Raw genomic sequence first — 23,147 nt, forward strand, 5'->3', positions numbered from 1 at the left:
AGGGAAGGGAAGGGAAGGGAAGGGAAGGGAAGGGAAGGGAAGGGAAGGGAAGAAAACTCCCAAGACTCCCAACCTTGCCCCCTTCCAAGGTCTTGTCACCTTTACCTTGGAGGCACACCCACCCATTGTGGCTGACCACTCATCAAGGATGTATGACAACGAACTTTTATATTAGGCAGAGTATAAATCCAGTTATCCCAAGGACCCACTGTTCTGAGTATCTCTGATTCTCTCGTCTACAGACAAGAATCTCCCAGAGTCTTTCTCCTGACCTGCAGCTCCTACCTGCTAAGCCCAGGCTCTGCATTGAGGCTTCTTTCAAACAGAGAATTCCCCAAGTGAAGCCAATAGGAAAGTAATGAAGGTGACTTCAGGGTTATGGAAGAGGTCCTACATGACTTAAGAGAGTTGGGAAGTATTCACAGTTTAAAAAAAAAAAAAGCAAGGAATTAAGGAGAATGTTCAAGATGGGAATAAGAATTAGTAGGTCTAAAGCTCCCTGAGGTGCGTGGAAGATAGATTTGAACTTGAATCAGTTTAGACAGAAAGGCACACTTCACAGTAGCAAGATTTTACAAATCCTCAGAGGAAGACTCTAAGAAGAGTTGCTGAGGCTTTTGAACAGATGTTCCAGACCTTCCCTGGGAGTTTCAGTGTTTTCCGGTCTGTAGCAGATGTAGCTACAGACAAAAGCAACCCCTACTGGTCAGAAGTTGGCCTGGCTCTCATAGCTATGCTTAGTATTCTCCCGTGCTCATATGCCATTCCACAGAACATTAGCATTAGCCAAGGACACTCTGCAAACATGCAAGACTGAGACAAAAGCAAAGCCATTCTATGACCGTGTCTGAACACAGACAAAAGCAAGACTATTGTCCACAGAAATGACAAAATGTCCCCTCTCCTGACTAACAGGCAAGGTGGTTAGTTCTTTCCAACCACAGCTTTGGCTGCTTCTAATGAGCTCACTTTCTAGAAAAAAGTCCCTAAAATGGCCACAGTTATCTCCTTCTTCTCCCCTACCCCCACACACTTCTTGGCAATATCCCAATCAAAGCCAATCCCTGTTCCCCCAGATTATCTAATTGAACTCCATATTCTAGAACCAGTCCTTCCTTACAGTCTTATTGAGACACCCCTGGAGTTCCCCCATGATGTATGTTTTCCTAGGATGAAATGAACAAAATCCAATTTCTCCAGCTATAGGGGTGTTTCTAGTGATTGCTAACAAAGGCCTGCCCTAAAACTGCCATGCCTCTCAAAGCCCTTACAACACTGGTTGACAATAGTTCACTATATTCCTACCAAATCAGGAGAAGCAGTTTCTACAAAGATGACTACAAGCCAACATCCTACCCATCCAGATCTTTCCCCAGGGATTTAATGTAGGATAAGACAGTGAATATTTGTCAGCACCTAGAACAGCTCCTGGCACCTGGTGGGTCCTCAGTAAACAAGGGTTGGGTAATGGAAGGAATCAGTCACTCAAACAACTAGACTGATTCAAATGCTCAAAAGTCAAAGCTGCTTACATGAAATGCCCTGCATTGGGAGAGGAAACTTGTAGAATCCACATCCAGTAGAAAGACAGGGCATCAAGTGGAGGGATGGGGTTGCCATCCCATAGTCAAAAACTCTGTACCTGTCTGAAAAAACTGCAGGGACAAAAATGGAGAAGAGACTGAGGTTCAGTGACCAGCCAAAACTGAAATCCAGCCAAGGAGAGGCTCCAAGGCCAGACACTATTACTGATGCTATGGTGTGCTTACAGACAGGAGCCTATCATGGCTGCCCTCTGAGAGGCCCAACAAGCAGCTTAAAGTGTTAGATGCAGATACTTACACCCAATCAATGGACAAAAGTAGGAGACCCTTTGGTTGAGTAAGGGAAAAGCTGGAAGAAGCTGAGAAGGAGAGCGAACCTTTGGGAAGACCAGCAGTCTCAACTAACCTGGAACCCCAAGATCTCTCAGACATTGAGTCACCAACCAGGCAGCATACACCAGCTGATATGGGGACACCAACACGTGTACAGAAGAGGACTGCCAGGTCTGTACTCAGTGAGAGAAGATGTGCCTAACCCTCAAGAGACTTGAGGCCCCAGGAAGTTGGAGGCAGGGGTTGGGGGGAATGGGGTGAGGAACAGTCAAAGGGTGGTGGATTGGGAGGAGATAATGACTAGACTGTAAAAAAAGATTAGATAGTAGTAGTAATAATAATAATAATAGAAACTTTAAAGAGAATATTCATGAAAGACTGGATTTCTAAAGAATGTTAGCTGCTAGGCAGCTACATACTGTAGTTCCTCCCCACACCTAGAGGAAGAAAAGCCATCTTTTAAAATGACTTAATATATTGACAGGTTCTCACAGGGTAGCTCAAGCTGGCCTGGAACCTGTGATCCTTCTGCATCTTTCTCCTAAGGGCTAGGATCACAGACATGTGCCACTACAGCTGGTAGTGATGGTGGTGGTGCTAGTGCTGGTATTGGTGATAGTATAGTGGTTTTGCAGCTAAAAGCCTTTAAAGCAACTAACACGAAACCAGTCAGAATGGTCCAGTCAGTCTGAATCATTATTTGCATTATAATTCCAGATTCTTTACACAGAAGTGTTAATATTAGCCACTGTGTCTCTTCATGGTGTGTGTGTGTGTGTGTGTGTGTGTGTGTGTGTGTGTAGCATATGTTGATGCAATTATACAGGTACGTACAGAGGAAAGCTTCAGGGATTCTTTCTCAAGAATTGTCAACCTTGGTTTTTGAGACAGGTTGTCACGTTGGTCTGGAGCTCACTGAGTAGGCTAGAGTGGCTGACGAGTGATCTACCCAGCTCCTCCTCCTCAGGACTAGGATTCTAAGTACTTACATAGAAGCCACTTTTAACATGGTTTCTAAGGACTCCCAAGTCCCTAGCCTTTTTTTTTCCATGCTCAGGATTACATGTGATGGGACAATTTGTATGCATTTCTGAATAGAAGTTCCCACCTACCCCACCCCACCCCCGATTTCTTTGTTTGGAGAACACTACTTCAAGTGTTATTCCCAGGGCTTCCCTTATTTGTCACAAGTCATAAACTCCTCTCTACTCTTTTAATTCCCTGGATGTTCATCGAGACATGAACCTATTGCATTAGTGACATAAGCAGTGACGTTGATTCTTCCTATCGGTCTGGTGTTGTCTGATGATGCAGCGGAGACTGTGCCCCCCAAGCCAGTCTAGCCAGTCTCCTGCATCCTCCACCCTGTTCTGTATCCAAGGTTTTGGGACTCTGTGAATTAAGTCTGTGAGCCCCTTCACCTTGGGTTTAGCCAGAAGGAACCAGCAATAGATCAGAGAACAGGAGAGAGTTCCCGCTGTCGGTCTTTATTCTCCCTGCAAGGCCATAGCAGATAGCCCGTGTCTGAATGCTCCTCACCTGTGGTAGCAAGTAGATGCTGAGGGCTGCTGGAGATGTCTTTCTTCACGTTACGCAGGGTGACTATGTACTTGGTGCCAGGCATCAAGCCGGTGATGTCATAGGTGTGCTGTTCCTTGGGCACCTGGACCTGTTTTGTAGCTTGCTCCTTCCCCAGGGGGTAGTAGCTGAGCAGGTAGTGGTCCACCTCACTGGAGGGCTCCCAGCTCACCAGCAGGGAGTTCTCTGTGCTCTTGAGTAACTGCAGGCCCTGAGGAGGCACCACTGCAGGCAGAAAAGGAGCAGGAGGTGAGGATGGAGAGGGGAGACTTGGTGGCCAAAAGAGTATTCTCTAGTGTCTACTACACACTTGATGCTATGGTGGTAGGCCTGTAGGATGCAGGTCAAGTATCACTCCATTCATGACACTGTTCCCCTGGAAGTTACTGTCTGGTTGCCCTAATACCAAACATGTGCATTCCATCACAATCAGGACCTCCACCACCACCAAGAGTAGCCCCTGGGGAATCTGTGCAAATGCATATCCTCAGAACCCTCCCAGGAACCTCTACATGGCAGACTCTGGCAGGAGATCCAGGACTTTATTCTCTTATGTCTTTTGTTTAATTCATTGGAAATTTCATACAAGGATACAATGTACCTCGATCATATCTACCCCTCACTTCCTCCCCTCAACATACTCCTTCTAGGCTTCCTGTACTTCTCTCCCTCTTCCCTCCCACTCCCCGCCTCCCTTTCTTTCTTTTTGAATGTACCTGGTTAATCCAGTTAGCACTTCCTGTTTGCATTTGGGTATGCAGCCTGCCCCCTGAAGTGTGGGCAACCTACTGGAAGCCACACCCACCAGCCACCAATTGTATAGTTCCTCAAGTAGTTCTGGGTGAGACCTGGGCCCCCTTCCCCACCAGCCAGCTCTAGTGTTTGCCTCTCCAGTTGAATCATTATTTAGGGTAAAGGGCAAGGCTCCTGAATAAGACAACGTGTAATAAAGTTAGTGCAACAGAGACCGCGGATGATAGGAACATGCATCTTGGCTCTCACCCTGGGAACAGTCAGGGCCAATAAAGCCCATCTCGCAGTAACACTCGCCAGTGTCACAGAAGCCATTGCCACTACAGTCGCCAGGACAACGCTGCTCGCTGCAGTCGTCCGAAGTGAAGTCCTCGTGGCACTGACAGACACCCTGCACGCACACGCCATGCCCACTGCAGTCCTGGGGACAGGCGGCATAGGCACAGTCGACTCCCACATAGGGCTGGTCACACACGCATTGCCCATCCACGCAGCGCCCGTGGCCACTGCAAGCCCCGGGACAGGAGGGCCGCTCACAGTCAGTGCCCTCCCAGCCCTGGTCACAGTGGCAGCTGCAGGTCTCAGGGAAGAAGGTCCCGTGGCCACTGCAGTGACGGCTCAGATCTGCTGGGGAAAGAAGATGTGGGTGAGGAGCAGGGTCTCTTTCCTTGGAGACTAGTCAGAGACTGCTGACATTTACTTGATCTTTTGGGTCTCTGTGAGGAAAATGTTTTCTACTTGAGCCAAATCTTAGCTTCCTGTTTGTTTGCCTAAAAGAGGGTTCCTTCCTCTGTGAATGGTGGTGACTAGCGTTTGTTTTTCCATAAAGGAACTTTAAATGGTCCTCATTGGTTGTTGGGCTCTAGCCTCAAGGGACAGTGCTCCAGGGAGAGAGGCAGGTGGGACTTTTTCTTATCCTGGTGAATGGAGGTGGCCCAGCGTGTGAACTGAGTCTACAGAAACTGCAGGGTAGCCCCCAGGCTCAGTGATAGGTGAGCCAGGGCATTTGATTGGGCTCTCCTACACAGCTAGCGGAAGCTGGAGGTCAGGCCAGTCAATGCAGTGCCTTCTGCCTCTTGGAAAGTCATCTTGCCTACCTAAGGAAATTTCCAAAATAGGGCTACTGGCAGGGGTTGGGGTGGAGTGGGGGGGTTCATGCTGCCTTCTTCACAGTGGTGTGTCCCCGGTCCCTAGTTTTATATCTGGCATTTTGGGGTACTCTTAACCAAAACAATAGAAAGCACTATTTACTGTCACCTGGGCAGACATGTTCTTAAACAATGGAGCTGAAAAAAGTCATTCTTTGTACTTTATTACTAATACAACATTTACAGTTTTCTGAATACCTACTATGGGCCAGGACTCTAATATACACCTTCTCCAGTTCACAGAACTGTGCTAGCTGACAAAACCAGCCTTGCTGGGCAGTTGAAGAAACTGAGAATTTCTCAACATCAAATTCGGCTTCCTTTATGTGTACCTTCATTTCCCTCCTCAGCAGCAATTTGGCCTATCAGCAGAACAGCCCTGGGATCACTCCCATCTGGTATCATTAGTCCTGGAGATTAGCCTGCGGAACCCTCCCTGCCTAGGCTTCCAGATGCCTCTAGAGCTGTATCAGAGAATAAACGGGAGGATGTGGCCTCTACCTTGAAAACAAGCCAAGTGTGAAAGGGACATGCAACAAGATCTCACAGCACCCACAAGGCTAGTGGAGGACCCAGCATATAGCACACACTAAGTGTTTGTAGACTGAATACCAGATGGTAGCCTTACCAGCAGCTCCCTGGCAGCAGCGGTTGGTACTACACTTCTCCTTCATCTCTGCCATCTCTTCCTCCAGCTTTTTCACCCGGGCCAGCAGATCCTGGACACTGTCTGCCAAGTCACAGTTCTTCTGTGGTGTCTGAAGACGGATGTTGTGCCTGAAGATAATGTTCTGCTCCTCCCCATCCTCCCCGGGAACCAAGAGTGATGTCCCATCATCACTGAGTGACTGTGGGTCAGTTTCTAGTTGAACCAGAGCAGACTTGGGCACGTCAATCTTGTATGTATGGCTGACTGTGACCTGTTGCTCTTTGTTGCTGCAGCCAGAAGACTCCGGAGTGGCTGGGGCTGAAGTCACCAGGAGCACAGAAGCAAACAGGAATCCCAGGGGGAAGACAAGCATCCCCCAGAGACCCATTTTGGAGAAAGGGATCAGACACTCCAGGAGTCCTAGATCCAGAGGGGAAAAAAAAAAAAACATAAAGAAAGCCATGAAGGCTGACTGAAAGGAACTTACCCTTTTTTAACAGAATCTAAGAGTCCACACACTGTCCACAGCATCAAGAAGGGCTCCTATTCACATTCACCTAAGCCAGCCTTTCATCTCCCTAGTCCCTGGTGTTTATAGGAGCGTGAATATCAACCACTTCTCTGATCAACAGTCATAGCTGCACACAGAATGCTCGCTCTGAGACAGGAACTATTCTGAGTCTTCCCATCCCCTAACTGGCTGGGTCATCACAACAGCCCAATTGTTAACCCCATTACGGTTTCAAGTCTTAGAACTGAACTTGACCTTGTGTGTGCTAGGCTAGTACCATCACGGTGAACTATACTGACATTTTTTAACCTCTATTTAAAGACAGGGAGACTGGGCACATTTGCAGGCACACAGCTAAGACTGTTGCAGTTTTTCTTTCAATGCTCAGAAGAGGGTCTCTTGCTTACTATGTACGTGTCTATCGCTAGGTTACATCCACCACTTGAACCTGAGCAATCTGACTTTCGGATCCTCGCTCACCATCACGCCATGCTTTTGTGCACAAGTAAGGAGGGGTTGAGAACATTGTCTGAGTACCACAGCTAGGAAGTGCAGAGATTGCTCAGTTCCTGCTCAAGATCCCTGCATACGTATCCCCAGAGGATATTTCTAAGGAGATTACCTTACCTTCAAGCCCTCTCTGTTGCCCTCTCTCACCCCTAGAGCTGGAGTGTGCTCATGAGCTTGGTCTACGTCCATACGCGTTGCTGATACAAACACCTCCATCCCCATGTGCTACCTTCACTTGATCAGATGTACTGAAGGGATGTGTCACCACAAAGAACTAGCTAGAATGGCACCATGCTGGTGCTCTTTTGTTGTCATATCTGTACTTCTTTGTCTGGGACAGTATGGTAATTCAACACATGTATGCAGTGTGTCATGATCCAATAGAGGAAAGAAGCACTTTCATATCCTTAAACTTTAGCTATTTTGTGTGATGGGGATTTCATATTCATTTAGTTATGTTGCAAAAGAGGGATCTTCATATGTCTCATATGTGCTATTCAGTCCTCACTCTGCCTGTCGTTTGAGGCATCTGTTATTAATAGCAGTAAAACTAGGTCCCCTCTTCCAAGCTCTTTCTATATTTCAGGTACAGGGACCCTCTCCAGATGAAACAGAATGGTCAGGAGACATCTCTTACTGTCTGGATTCCATTAATGAGTAGGTAGCATCTATGCATCTACTGAAAGTTTGGAAGGTTGGTGAGGCCAGGATGAAGGGAATTGGGTGGCAGGCAAAGACACGGGTACCTGACTAGCCAGGGACAATTTAATGATAGGGCCTTGGTAGAGGGGTGCCCTTTTCCCCCATATAACAATATACCTCAGAAAGCGACTTGGAAAACACAGAGCAGTTGTACAAGTTGAGAGAAGAGAAAGGACTACATCCAGGTACACATAAGCCCATTACAGACATTCATACTATGTGGATCCTAGCAACCTGATCCAGGGGGAGAAGAAAGGATGGCACTGGAGAAGATGGGGGTTCTGTCAAGAAAATGGATTTGAGTTCATGAAAGTGATTTAATAGGAAAGTCCAGGACTCTGCTCGAGACCTCTGTGAGTGAGAAGGTGGAATGGGAGGAGCCAGCAAAATAAGTTGGAGGGTAGGTATGGAAGAGAAATACAGAATAGAGATTCATTCAAAAGTTTAACCCAGTGATAAAGCAACCAACCACAAACTGTCCACTTGACTCTGAAGCTGGGAGCTGAGGAGTGGCGGCCATAACAACTTGCTGCTGGTTATGTGACTATCAAGTGCAACGCAACACCACAGACTTGGACTGGCGAACAATGGAGCCTTCACTTCCAGGACCTGTTGTACCCACTCAAGCACCTACTGTGGGTATAGCAAGGTATGATCTATATTCCCGAAAATCCCCTCTGGGCAACAATAGAGCCGACAAAGTCAACTTCTCTGCCCACCCCTACCATCCAGTGCCACTCTCCACACGCTCACTGCTCTTGGTTCCTAAATGGAATGCAGATGGGTTTTTTTTTTTCTAAAGAAGTTTCTAACAAATGAAAAAAATGGGGAACTCCTGCCATAAACCACAGCAAGGCTGCTCAAAACCCTGTCTTACATTGTTTGTTTTTGAAGCCTGGAATATGAGAAGGCCCAGAAGCTCTTGCAGGAGCCCTCTGTGTCGCCTGTCCTGAATTGTAACAAGATGTCTTTGCTAATCACAGCCTCTCAGATTGCACATGCTGAGCTCAGATTTTCCTGGGCAGAGTGATTGTTCGAAAGAAGACGAGCAGGGGAAATCCTCAATCTAGCTCTGTGAAGTGTGAGCAAGGAGGGAAGCTGCTGGCTCTGCCTCCAACATGTGGCAGGAGAGAGCCTGTCTTTGCTGAACAGCATGAAGAAGGCATGACTTCATCCTCTGCATTAATATGCATGGCACACCACAGACGACTCTCAGTGTGGCCAGAGGGGGCTCACCAAACTTCACCAAGAAGAACAACAGATGATACATTTCTGAATAAAGATGGTTTTGACTTAGCTCTTGATGGAAAGTGGGGGAGATGCTGGAGGAATTCACGAGGAAAAGGGCATTTAAACACAGGAAACCATGGAAACCAGGGGTCCCCAGGAACTACTGTCTCACTGAAGCTGAACATCATCGCAGGAGGAGCACTGAGTGGCTAGGAGGACTGAGACAGTGACAGGAATAAATGCTGCCACTGTGGCCGCCATGAGAAAGGCTTTGCTCGGGATGTACTGCTCAGCATGACCTGGAGGGATGGTCCATGGATCTGCCTGAGATGCACTGATGTCACGGGGTTCTATGCTCTTTCCTGTTAGTAGCTGCAGCTACTCCTGTGGCTTTAATTTTTAGCCAAAACGCACCATGTCCAAATCCAAGTCTGTTCCCAGCCCAGAATGCCTATCAGCTCATGGATGGCAGTGGCTAGGATGACACAGGTCCCTTCTGTTTTCCTAGCCACACAGCATAGCTTTGGCCAAATAGTTTGCAAGTTACTTAATAAGGGACAATAAATCTGTGTGTGATTACTAGATGGTGGGTACTGGGCCAAACAATCAAAAAAAAAAAACCATTAGCTTGAATTAATCCTCAAAATGATGACAGTCAGTCAACAATATTATTTGTCATAAGTACTCAAAATGTTAAATAATTTGGTCAGGGCATTCAAGTAGTTAGGCAGCAGCGCTGAGATCACACACTAGGTCTATCCGCTCCTCGTGTCTGGATTCTTCATCTTTCTGCAATATAAACTGTAGATGTGGAAAGAAAAACACCAAATATCCTCTTTCCTGCTATATTTCCTTCAAGAGAGAGGCTCTGAAAGGAAAGGAAAGCCAAGGCATACCAGGTATTCAACAAAACATTAATAAATCAGGAACGGAAGTCTGGACATGCTTGGCCTTTGGCCAGAGTGAGCTGATGCTTGGAGATGAATTGTGTTTTCCTCACAGGGCGTTTAGGTCCTACCACTTCCTACCTCAAGGCAGGAGACAGCAGAGACTATGGAGACCTCTATCCACTAGGGCATGTGTCAGGCAAGCCTTAGTAGGAGAGAATGTTTCTCAGTTCCCAAGCACTTCTCATTAGGGCTGGATGGCCTTTGTGTACCTCATTCTCTCCAAAGAAAGACAGACACTGAGTCAGGAAAAATACTACTTACATCAAATAGAACACTTGCCAGCATCTAGCCACTGGCAAAGAGCTTTGTACTTAAATTCAGGCCTTTCTCTGTTCCTTCATGACTTCATCCTGCCTAACGGTTAACCACAAGCAAATGAGTATACTGCTTTGGGTCTCAGAAAAGCTATTTTACGGTGGATTTCCAGTAGAGTCACTTAGAAGATATTCTCTCCCCAAATAATAGGGTAGACCTTATTGAGCTACGAAGAAAAAAAAATGAAGAAGTGAGTGGCTAAGGGTGTCCTGATGTCACAAATGTGACTGGCAACCTTCACTCCTTCCTTTACTCTTCTTGAACATAGTTTGCCAGCAGTCTACAGCCTGGTCCCTGAGTGGTTCTGAGTCTTGTGACTAGAGTGCTTAGTCTAGGAGATAAAGTTCTCAGGGAGCTGAACTACTGTGGTATGATCCACCCTGGATGTGAGACCTCAGACAAACAATGCCCCCCTTTCCCATTCTTCAGTTTGCAAGAGAATCATGTGTATGAGACAGCACTGTTCCCTCTAGGTCAGCCTCCAGTTGAGCCAAATGGATACAAACATTCTTAGTTGTGGCTCTAAACTCTCTGAACAGGGATTCCATACAGGATGAGAGACCGGTCAAGGATGAAGACGTGGCTCTACACAACTGCATATTCCAGGCTGTGTGCTCCTGTGCTCCTGGTTCACTGGGTCCATCTAATGAGTCCCCAGGAAGTGTTTTTAAGAGTTGTCACACCTTATGCAACAACCCCTCTGACTATATATGTTGCCTATCCACCAGAAAAGACAATGAATGAAGCACCCAGCTCAGCCCTGGAGCTCAACTACTTTTTCACAAGTTTCGACAGGCTCATTTTCTTTTATCAGCCTAAATCTTCGTCTGCCTTTTGCAAAGGGTCCAATGAATGATGATAATAGTAGCTACCATTTTCTAAATGCTCCTTATATACCAGTTTCTATGTCAAGAGCTTTAAAAGCTGTCTGTGAACAATAGGCAAAGATGATCATTTATCCCCATGGGAATGAATTAATTTCTCACAGAAAGGTTTTCTGTTAGCCTCCATGGACCGGGCTCATCCACAATGCGAAGATAAAATAGACATGAAATCTAAATTTGAGAACCTTCTTTTACCAACCAAGTCCCCAAAATGATAAAGTGTTAGCTGATCTACAATTACCCCTATTCTCCACAGCCATGATGGGCTCTTGCTTCAGGTGAATGCCAGCAAGGAGAGACTCATAACAAAAAGTTACAATTTCTTTCTTAGTTTAACGTGGTTTCCCACACATTGAAACAACTTTAGAGTTCCAGCCTTCTTCTATCAAGCTAAAGAGCCAATGCTAATTTCCAGGAATTTACACTGTTCTACCCTCATTGGCTATGCACATATTTAGACGGCAGCTGGTTGGCATCTGCCTGAGTCTTCTGTGGTGGAACCAGGCCAAGCTGCTGACCATCAGGAGCCAGGCCTGATATCAGAACACCATCAGCTTGCAGACTGGTGGTTCCAAACGCTCCAGCAGAACCTAAACCATGACCTCATGTCTGCAGCCAGATCCTATGGGAGCCAGGGCTCTGGAGGGGGCAGAGTTTCCATGGGCCTGGGTATAATTTCCTCAGGCATCATCGCCAAAAGGAGCTGGTCTACCCTCCATGTCAAACCACAGCACGACACTAGAATGAAAGCCAGAAGCCACAAGATGGGATGGAAATCATCTGCCCCAGTTTCCTTGCTTTGGGAATCAACGCACTTGAAGACATTAAAAGAATTCAGAGTAGTATAAGAGAAGTCAGGCCCTGCTTCTCCTTTGTCTCTGAGGGAAAGGACCCTGGTATTGATACTCGATACCTCCTCTTGAGTCTTCTCTTGACACTGTCACCGTCACCCTGAGTCTTCAACAGGGCAGAGACGTGGCTCACCAACGCAGATGCGGATAATCTGTTATTTCTATGTTGAAGTTATGATTCTGTCAATGCTTATATAAGCTAATCTGGTCCTTAGGGGTGAAGCCCTGTCTCCCTCCTCCCTCTTCACCCAGCCCTCTCCCAACCTACATCATTATAAATAAAAGGTCATATCTTCAAAAACCAGTCTCCCACATCACTCTTGAAGTGACGGAAAGTGCCCACTTCAAGGCACTGTGAGGGTAACCGTATGAGAAATAGGGAAAGACAATCTCCTCTTACATGGAATGATTAAAACACGTACAACTCAATGAGCCCATTCGTGCAAGTCTGCAAGCATCAACTTCATCAGCTCAAAAACCTCAAATCACATGAAAATCTCAAAGACGGAAAAGTTAGATATAGTTTCCTAAACACAATCAAAATGAAAGCTCTGGTTTAGGAGAACAACGAGCTATAACACATAAGAAACTCCACAGAGAGAAAGAGGTCTTTGTAAGAAGAAACACAAATAGAAATAAAGAAAACACTTCATGTAAAATGCACTGCTCCATGTAGAATCTGGTGCCCTACACACTCAACTTGGCAGGTAAGGGGCTGGTGCCTCCTGGCTTGGGAAGGGCAGAGTCTAATACCAACTGAGGACATGGGTCACAGGTCCCGGGAAATAGTTTGAACTTAATCTATATTACCTTGCCTGGATTTCCAACAGCGCGCTTCAGCATACAATATTACTCACATTGGCTATCACTCTCCCAATCAATGATAAAGCCTCAGGAACTGGCACTCTTACCTGGGAGGTTGCTGGGCACCACTTCCAACCCTCCTGCCTCCTGTGAGCTGGTCTGGTACTGTAGACTTCAATGCTGTTCTGTCCCTCAATTTCTTCTCCCTCTTCTTCCCTCCCTGGGTTTAAATCAAGGCTATGACAGAGGAGGAGCCAATCAGTGGGACTCCGGGATTTTCCTCCCTTCCTGGACTCTGCTGAGAATTGAGCAATTCATTCTCTTATTCTAACTAGGAGAAGGAAAAAAAGTATACATTCCCCTTTCCTTCTTACTTTGATTACACAGCAGCTAAAAATACCAGGGGCTGTTTCCATTTAAGTAAATGCAGAACAAGGATATTAAAACGTTTGCATGTCTCCTGGCCAGGCGCTGAGTCTCGGGTTTGAAAGTATATTTATTAAGTCTCTTTTTCATGTTTCAGACGTTCTGGAACTTGCTGCCTACTGCTCTTAAAATAAGAAAGAAGTCAGCAGAGGCTCCCAAGGGAGTCCCTGCTTTGACTACTCCCACCCCAGCTCCTTCTCCATCACCTCACACCTGTGAGAGGCAGGGCTCTGAAGAGGGCTGAGGACAAGAAGACCAACCAGGGACTATGGGGCCCACTCTGCTATATATCTTCCCAGGTGTCTCCCACACGCTGGCTACACAGGAACTCTAACCAGGGAAAGAGAACAGCGCCCGTCTGAGCCACAGTTTTCTCTTGCCATCAGACACTCAGTTCATCCTTCCCGTGGTGCTCCAGTAGGTCACAGGCCAACTTGTTTCATCCTCCCTGCCCGGCCGGCCTCTCCGGCTCTGCCCAACACCGATTCCAGGGAGCTGATCCACAACACAGTGGAGAAGGTCCAGGCTTTCCAGTCTTTGATTTCTGCCATCACAGATTGCTGGAGGGAAAGGAGAGGGATGAGAACAAAAGACAAGAAAGTTCAAAGAGTTATCTTTAGTTTTGTTATTGAACCGTCTGCTCATTCGTCAGGGCTCTAACTGAAACGAGGAGTGTTTCAAAAGAGAAAGGGCTGATGCGAAAGTCAGTCGTGATGGGGTTAACCTTAACCTTGATGGGGTTTAGAGGCACCTGCTGCGTGTATCTGTGAGGCTATTTCCGGAGAGGCTTAACGGAGGGGGAGGGTAGACACACCCTCAATATGAGCGGCTCTATCCTATGGCCTTAGGTCCCAGATTGAATGAGCAGCTGGAGTATTTGTCTCTCTCTGTTTCCTGATCACAGATCCCACATGACCAGGCTCCACACACTCCCGCTGCCATGTCTCTCTTACCATGCTGGACTTTACTGCTGTGAGCCAAAATAAACCCATCTGCCTTTAAGTCTCATTTATCAGACATTCTGTCATAGCAACGAGAAAATAATTAATGCAACAGTTAAGGGTGAAGATGAAAAAGGGAGCCTCAATCCTACCGAATCCCTCAAATGGGACTCAGTGTCATTCAGGAGGTAAGGAAGCAGGGTAGGCAAGAGGCATGGGGAAGGTGGTTATTTAGAGGTAAGGAAAAATGAGGTAGTCAGGGGTCAACGTATACATAACCAAACATTCTTGCTCTTCACAACATGTTCAGAAAATGATGGCGTAAGCAAGACCAAAAAGCAGACATCAGAGGGTCTTACACTTTGCACAGGCCCAGAGGGGAAGGGTTACTAGTTTCTACTGATTTGAGTTAGCAAAAGTGACCTCCAAATTCTAAAATAAAAAAACTTAAGCAAGTTTTCCCTTTTGATTCACACAGCACAGGTCATCTACAGACAACCTGCTGGATATTAATAATATATCTCCTAGCTGCATGGTCTCTAAAATTGGTCATAAAAGTGAGTAGCTAACCGTGAGTGGAGTGTGTTAAATCTAAAGTGGTCACTTGGGATTCCCCTGGGTTTCAGTTTAGAGGTGAGCTCAGGGCCAGAGTCTGAAGCATGGATCTGTAACTGGCAGATGACCTTTGGCTTAACCTCATCATGACTCAGTTTACTCTGAAATAGGAATATTGAACTTTCTGTGCAGATTGAACAAAAGGAAACACACTATGGTTGTAGACTAGTCAGAAGGACAAGCTGAGGCTCCCTCTGCTGTCATTACTGTGGTTATTACCCATTTTGATTCTTGTATACCCCACGAACTGCCCTTTGAGGGTCTCTATCCCGGTCCAGATGTTCCCTACTCTTCTGTACTGCCAACCACAACCAGTTCTGCTATCTGGCCCGGGAACTAAGACCAGACATTCACAAAAGTGACCAGTGTGGTGAAATTGCAAATGGCCAGGAAGCTCCCCACACCCAAACATCCTTCTTCCTCCTTAGATCTTCTTTTCTGCTTCTTTACTTTGCAAGCCCCCTTCAGGAGGTTTTCCTGCTGCCAGATGCCCCCCTAAGGCATCCCCGTTCTTAATTTCTGTTTGCTAGTTCTGCGCCCATGAGCAGTCTCTTCCTTCTCTCTGCACTATTCTACTTTCTACACATTCAGTAGATGTGAATTGGTGAAGGAAGCTCCCTGGTGCCCCCACTGCAGCAACCTAACAAGACAGAGGATTCATCTAGCACAACAGCTCAAGGCCATTGAGATAGGGAGAGCAGTGCCACCATCTCTAGGACGTTGCTCAGCCATGGTGACAGGGGCAAGCACAGCAGAGGAATGGACAGTCATCGACTGCACAAGTGGAACTACTTTATTTTATAGTCATTTCAGACTTAAAGGAAAATGGCAAAATAGTATAAAGAATTCCAATCTACCCATGTTCTTCTAAAGCTTTTGACACTAAGTTAAGGGTGTGGTTTGCCCTTTTAGCTTCTTCACTGTAAATGATTTCAGTGCATAGTAGTTTCCCTGAGCTGAAACATACTTTCCCATAACTTCCTCATGATGACAGAAATCAGGAATTGATATTGACACAATAGTGTTGGTTATCAGTCTTGTGCGCTGCATTCAAACCAAAACATTCTAGTATTCTTTATATTTCTTTAAAGTGTTTTTGATTTGGTTTGGTTTGGGTTTTTGGTTGGTTGGTTGGTTGGGGTTTTTTGTTTTGTTTTGGAGGAGTTTTTTGGTTTTTTTTTTTGGGTGGGGGGTTGGATTTTGGGTTTTGGTATAGGGATTTGGGATTTTTTTTTTGTCCTAAGATCCAATCCTGGGTAATTCATGGCATTCATCCTTCAACCTAGAGCAGTTCTTCTGTCTTTATCTACTACAGCCTTGGTAGCTATGATAATGGAGCTATGAGAGTAGAGGTCAGTTATCCTGCAGAACATTCTCAGTTTGCTTTTATCTTCATACCTAGAGTTGGGCTGCAGTTTGGGCGGTGTGCCAGGAGTCCACACCATGTCATATCAGAGGGCACTGATATCAAGCTACCCTGCTTTTGGCAGTGTTGCCTTGAGTCACTTACTTCAGGTTATCTCCACCAACCTTCACCAAGGTGAATGTTTGTCCCTTTGTAATTAGATATTTTGAAACCTTTATATAGCTCATGTCTTATTCTTTAACATATAACTTTTGCTAACTGTTGTTGATTCCCACTTGAAGCAGTTGCTATGGTGACAGTTGATGCAGATCCCTCCATCTGTGTTTATTAGATGAGATGATGTCATCAAGATCAACCTTTAATATGATCAATCATGGTGGTGCACACCTTTATTCCCAGCACTCAGGAGGAATTGGTGGCAGATCTCTGTGAGTTCAAGGCCAGCCTGGTCTTCAGAGCAAGTTCCAGGACAACAACCAAGGTTATACTGAGAAACCATGTCTTAAAAATAAACAACAAACAAACAAACATAAGAAGTCAAATTACTTTTAGAACAAAATACTGAATGCCTATTCAGTATTAGATTACTTATATTTTATATAAGTTTCTCTTCATTGCCTCAAACCTTAGAGCAGCAACCCCAGGTCCAGTATCAGGTACTCATGATGCCATCACCTGTGCTTCTTCCCTTCAATCTGTTTCTTTACTTGGTGCTTCCTGCTTTCCTTGTAAGAGCACCCGTGTTTGTAGCATCATCAATATTATGAGGTCTTCAATACAATGTAGGCTTCGTCTTCAGAGCTTCATATGTGGCCTTCCTCAGGGGTTCCATTTGAAGACCCTAACCCCGAGGCATAGTGCCTACCCTAAGCAGTTTTCTAAAACCCTGGCGCAAGCCTCTAAGACCCCATAACATCTCCATTTTTGCATGCCTGTAAAACTAATCTTTCATGAATGACTCCAGGTTAGGTAGCCACCTTGGACCAAGGTACTTTGTATGCCTTTGAGACTGGACTTGGGAAAATATTTCTCTGGATAATTATATTCCAGCAGGGCACCTTGAAGGCTCTCTTTCCAGATATCCTTCTTTCAAGTTAATTTGCATTAGAATAACTCTAAACCTTTTCAATGGGTGGAGTCTTGCCTTCAAGGTACCATTTTTTTATTTTCCCAGTGCAAAGTCCAAAGTTTCTCCTTCCTGGCATGAATCTCTTGAACAATTACAGACACTTGTCCAAATAAATGCTGTTCACAGCTTAAACTGGGTTTGGACTCTTTTCCTTGCTAAGCTGAACATTTTGCATATTTTTCTGTCTCGTTTTCTGCTCTTTCTCTATCTCTCTTTAAATTATGGCAAATAAAGCACACAACAGCTGCTCCATGGCCTGGGTGTTATATTGTCTTAAAGTTCCTCTCACCAAACAACTTAGCCCATTAGTTTTTAATTTAGCCTCAATCATGTGTTCAGGACCCAAAGCATAGACAAATTCTTTGCCAAATATAACACAAGTGGTCTACAGTACAGTTCCCCATAGAGTTCTTGCTACCCCCTGAAACCACATGAACACAGTCTTCAGTATTTGCATTTCTATTGACATTCTGGTCTTTCAGACTTCCATGATTGGCTCCATGGAGTTCAGCTTATTGCATTCCGGAATTTCTCAAGCCTACAGCTCCAAACTCTTTTCAACATCCCTTCCATAAAACAGTTCAGAATACCTATGAATCACATGCTAAAGGTTTGTCACATAAATATCTCCATTTCTCAGTACCAATTTTCTATATTACTATTTGTTCTCTTTGCTGTGGTTAATACCTGACAAGATGAACTTGAGTAGGAGAAATTTATTTTGGCTCATGGTTTGAGATGGTAGGGTCCAGCACTATGGGGAAGGAGAACATCAGAGTTCCTGATAATGGGTACATGTGGCTGTAATTCTTCCCATCTTGATTCAGGCAGAAGCAGAATAGAAAGTTGTTCTTTACTCCTCTAAGCCAACCAGGATAATTACATAGCAGTTTCTAGCAACCAGCTCAGTCAAGAACATGAAATGCATTCAGAGTAAACTAGATGTAAAGGAGAACATATTGGCGATGCTTCAATGACAACTGCACATACATATACACACTCCCACCTGTATAGGATGCTTTAAGTTGTGGCATATCTAACACCTTATAACTGACCAGAAGGAGTACTGGACAAAGCAAAGACAAAGTGTCAAGGGAGACAGAAAAGAAAATGGAAGGAGCTCTTGGAATCACAGCTGCATTTGGGAAGAAAAAGGAGAACCAGGAGTTCAAGGACAGCCTTTACTCATGAGACACTGTTAAGGAAGAAAGAGGAGGAGGAAGGAGGGAGAGAGAAGGTAGGAAGGGTTTTAACGACATTGCTGAGCTACTAAATGAACAACCCCTGTTGTTTTCCTATACCAGAATTTTCTAAATTCAGGATTTTAATTCTTAGAGCCACAACTATTCGAAGAATTACCAAAAAAATCACATTTCTTAGTAGCAACTGGCTTTGTTGATGTGCTGCAAAGAGCACAGACTTCAGAGGTGATGGAGTCGCATCTGGTAGCAGTCCATAGCTTAGACACAGGAAAGTCCGATCCCAAAATTTATCGATCTTTTAGATCCACTGTGTTCTCTGTAACTAAGTTCACAACTTCTGAAAACAGACTCTGCACTGTTTCTCCTCACACAGAAGGAGTCTATTTATCCACTGCTTTAACCAGAATTATTAGCTCTGTGGCTTTTCTTTCCCAATAGACTGAAGCTAAAGGATAGGTACTATAATTCTTTAAGATTTGTGCTCTTTGGCCCTGTAGGTTCAATTATTCCCTGAGGAATGAAAGGAAAATGGAAGAGATTGCCCACCGGCCCATCCCAACTGAGACACGAGACACTGTCAGCCAGTACCAGCTGGACGATCCCAGCTCAGCTCAGTCCAACTACCAAACACATAACAGTTAGAAAGCAATGATTATTTGAAATTTCTACATTTTAGAGATGTTTTCAATGTAACAATGGGAAAATGACAACAGAACCTATACCGAGAGCTGGGCTTGGAGACCGATACTTGTAATGCCAGCAATTAGAAGGCAGAAGTAAGGGGATTGCACAATGAAGGTCAGCATGGGCTACATAGTGTCCAGTCTCAAACAACAACAACAATACAGCACAAAACTGCAACAACAACACAAAACTACTACTTCTACTACAATACACACAACTAGGAGATAACTTTAACATGAAATGAGTTTCAACTCATCATTTTGTCTAGCAATACTAAAAAACAGCTCATTCTAGAGGAACCTGGAAAAATGTCTCTGATTCAAATGACTAGACCAACATGTTATTATATCATCTTCTTTTATTTGAGAAGTATGTAGAAGAAAGCATTCCAGTTACAGTCATCTCCCCATTGTATTTGTCCTAAGAAATCACAGTAAACAAAATAGACTGATGCACTGGCTTTGAGGGTTACTAAATCAGTTATGTCTCACTTGGAGAGCTGAAGCTGGTCTGTTTGGGATGGTTGCTATGCTCGATCTCATATTACAGGTATAATGTCTTAACTAGTGTGCTACTGAACCCAATAGAGCTGAAGCCAAAGCTGAACAGACTTTATTGTCAAGATTTCTTGGCACACTTCTCTCTCCCATTCTGTAAATTATGCTTATTCTGTTCCTACAAGATTGTCTTTTTCTTCCTTGTTTCCTACCTAGTAAACTCTAAATTTGAGCTTCTCGCAGTGTTTCCTAGGATGGGCAATCTTTGACTTGAAATGTGCAATTGCCTGTAAAAATGAACAGAATGTGGAATTCAGCAAAGTAGAAGGTTTCCTAGTCTTTTCAAGGCAATGCAAGACCTTGATTCTTTTCCCATCAATATTTTCTCCTCCTAGGTCAATATGTTTTGATAGGCATCTCACTGGAAGTCAATATCTTCTTATTAATCTCTTTTGGCAATAACACTTGCTACAAGCCAGTTGCCTGAGGTGTGTGAGGCCAGAGAGCTGGATTTACAGCTAGCGTTCTGGTACCCAGTGGGGATGACAGCTTTCTTTAGGAAACTCTTTGTGTATCACTTTCACAGTGGTTGATATTTTCTAAATATTATTATTTTCATTATAAATGCAATTTACTGCTATAGTCTAAATAGGAAATGCAGAAAATAGAAAGAAGAAAATTAATATTTCCTATAATTCTCAACATCAGAGATAATTACTAATGTTTTTTCTGCAAATGAATCCATGCATGGAGAAATACGCATATCTATTCCATGTGTTCATTAAAGACTGGGAAAGTTAATACTGCAGTATATGAAAATTTTTGCTTCTTTTTACTCTTTGTATAGCAGTTTTGTCTTCTGTTTTCTGACCTATGTTTTCAAAACTTGCTTTCTAATGTTGTCTAACATTCTCAAATGCATATCTAATATGTAACAGAAAGAGAAGACTACCAAGGGCCACAGAAATTTGGGTGGGGTATGGAGATGCTCTGTGTATTGACCATAGAAGTTATTACAGAACTGTTTATCTGCCAGTATTTATCAAAATGTGTACTTGAAGGGCTAGAGAGATGGCTCCATGGACAAGAAGAGTTGCTACCCCTCCAGAAGACCACACTTTCAATCCCTGCATTAACACTCGGTGGTTCATAATCACCTATAACTCCAGCTTCAGGGGATCCTATACCTTCTTCTGGAACACACACACACACACAAGGCAGGCATCCAAAACACATGCACATGAATGAAAATAAATATTTTTAAATGAATACTTTAAACAAATAGAATTTAACACATACAAATTATCACAACATGACTTAAGAAGAACACAGGGGTTCATTAAAATATTCTCATACAATTTGCCCCAGAGTTGCCTATGCTCTGGGCTGCCCTTTAATAATCTAAGCCTTGTGAACACATGGAAATGGTTGTGTGTGTGTGTGTGTGTGTGTGTGTGTGTGTGTGTGTGTGTGTGTATTCATGTATATATGTCTGTGGAAGCCAGAAGTCTTCACTCCTTTAAAGCCAACCACCTTGTTTTTTGAGACAAGGTTTCTCAGTAGGACCCAGAGCTCACTGATTTGGCCAGGCTGGCTGGCCAGCAAGCTTCCTGAACCTCTCTGTCTCCACTTCCCTTACACTAGGATCACAAGTGCATGGCAGCACTTTGCTGATACCCCAGCCCTCTCACTGGGAGACTTAACCAAGTTAGACAGCCACATTGTGGGTAACAAACCAGAGGCTAATCTAGTTGGGCTTGGATGGAGGCACAATGCTCTGTACGAGCTCCCTTTGTGGTTCTAAAATGTACCATTTGGGTTGAGAATCACTAGACGCAGTTAAGTCATAAGACCAAGAGTCAGGAAGGGATAAACTAAAATGAGTAAGATTCACAATCACAAAATAGCTTTATAATTTTACAAAACAAAATGTTTGCTATCCCATTGACATTTTTGTCCTGTTTCCCCCAAAGCCATGTGATAGTCATGTAAATGTTTTTTACTGGGGTACAATTCATATTCTATTGCATTAATCTTTGAATGTGTCCTATAAGTGGTTTGAAGCAATTGTGCACTCACAGGGCTGCATGGCCATTACCATTAGCTAATTTGAGAACATATCAGGAACCCCAGAAGAAACCCCAAACATATTAGCAACTGTGTTCCATGCTTGTTGCCTACCACACCTATTAGTCTGTTGTTGCCTATGGATTTGCCTATTCTGGATACTTCATATAAATGGAATCATGAAGTACATATTCTTTTCTGTCTGGATTCTTTAATTTAACAGAGTTGACAAGTTTCATTCTTGTAGCATACATAGAAATTTCAAACCTTCTTAGGATTGAATACTATTTTATTATGTTATTTATTATATTATATACTGTATACTATATTATATATCACCACATTTTGTTTGCCCATCAATTAGTTAATGCATACTTGTGCTAGTTCCAACTTGGGCTGTTATAAATAATGTAAATGTGAACATTTGTGTATAAAGTTTTGTGTGAATATGTAATTTTGTCTATTTTGGTTATTTACCTTGGAATATAATTGTTCTGGGCTATATATTAATTCTATGTTTTCCAAAATAGCTGTACCATTTTATAATTCAACCAGCAACATATCAGCATTCCAGTTTTTTACAAGACCTATCGGTACTTGCTATTTTCTGTCTTTTTTGATTATTATTTTAGACACTCTAGTGGATGTGAAGTGAAATCTTGTAGTTTTTTTCATTGTGCAATGATTAATGATACTGAACATTACTCATGGAAATTGGATGTCAATATATGTTCTTTAGAAAATTATGTTTGAAATCCTTTGCCCATTTTAAATTTGTTACTTGTATTTTCATTGTTGAATTACAAAAGTTCTTTAAATATTCTAGGGTTTTGTTTTAATCTAGCCCAGGCTGACCTTGAACTCGATACGTTACTGCCTCAGCCTTTCCAGATTTGGGTACTACCATGCCTGGCTTCTAAACTCTTAATAGAAAAATAACTTACAAATATCCACTCTCATTTATTGGATTATCTTTTTTTCTGGATAACATTCTTCGGAGTCCAAAGATTTATTTTATTTTATTTTATTTTATTTTATTTTATTTTATTTTATTTTATTTTGTAAGGTCTAATTTATTTATTTTTTAAATGGCTTTCATTCTTTTGCTAGATAGTGTTGTCATGGTTACTGGAGGCATGGCTGCCATCTTCCAGCTATGGGAGGTCCTAAACAAGATAAAGGAGGATGACTTGGCAGACATATGGGAGAACCTGAATTCTTTATGGCATTCTTGATCCCCTGAATTAATCAATCTTGATGATTTCCCATCTTGAGGTTTTCCTATCTCATTATCTTTGGTCACTTCTGTCTTTGCTTCGCAAGAAAATTGAGCCAGGATGTTTGTTAGCTGTCCTCAGGTCACTTTACCCAGCACAGCTCTTCAGATTAGAAGCTTCCCTGAGCCTTGCAAAAGATACCTGTCCTCTTGTCAGGTAATGATTTGTAAAGAGCTGTAAA

General features: G+C 43.8%; 1 protein-coding gene across 1 annotated transcript in view; it reads right to left on the reverse strand.

Annotated features, from left to right (window-relative positions):
* Tnn (tenascin N) overlaps positions 1 to 12,953 on the reverse strand; it is a 61,806-nt gene extending 48,853 nt beyond the window's left edge. Inside the window, exons 1-4 of the mRNA XM_028759836.1 lie at positions 12,870 to 12,953; positions 5,985 to 6,425; positions 4,458 to 4,832; positions 3,417 to 3,680 (exon numbers count right to left, since the gene is read on the reverse strand). Of these exons, the coding sequence (XP_028615669.1) occupies positions 3,417 to 3,680; positions 4,458 to 4,832; positions 5,985 to 6,393 (1,048 nt within the window). The 5' untranslated portion in view covers positions 6,394 to 6,425; positions 12,870 to 12,953. The remainder of the gene's footprint in view (positions 1 to 3,416; positions 3,681 to 4,457; positions 4,833 to 5,984; positions 6,426 to 12,869) is intronic.
* Between the last annotated feature and the right edge of the window lie 10,194 nt (positions 12,954 to 23,147).

Source organism: Grammomys surdaster, unplaced genomic scaffold (assembly GCF_004785775.1).
Source record: "Grammomys surdaster isolate TR1022 unplaced genomic scaffold, NIH_TR_1.0 130, whole genome shotgun sequence".
Lineage (NCBI taxonomy): Eukaryota > Metazoa > Chordata > Mammalia > Rodentia > Muridae > Grammomys > Grammomys surdaster.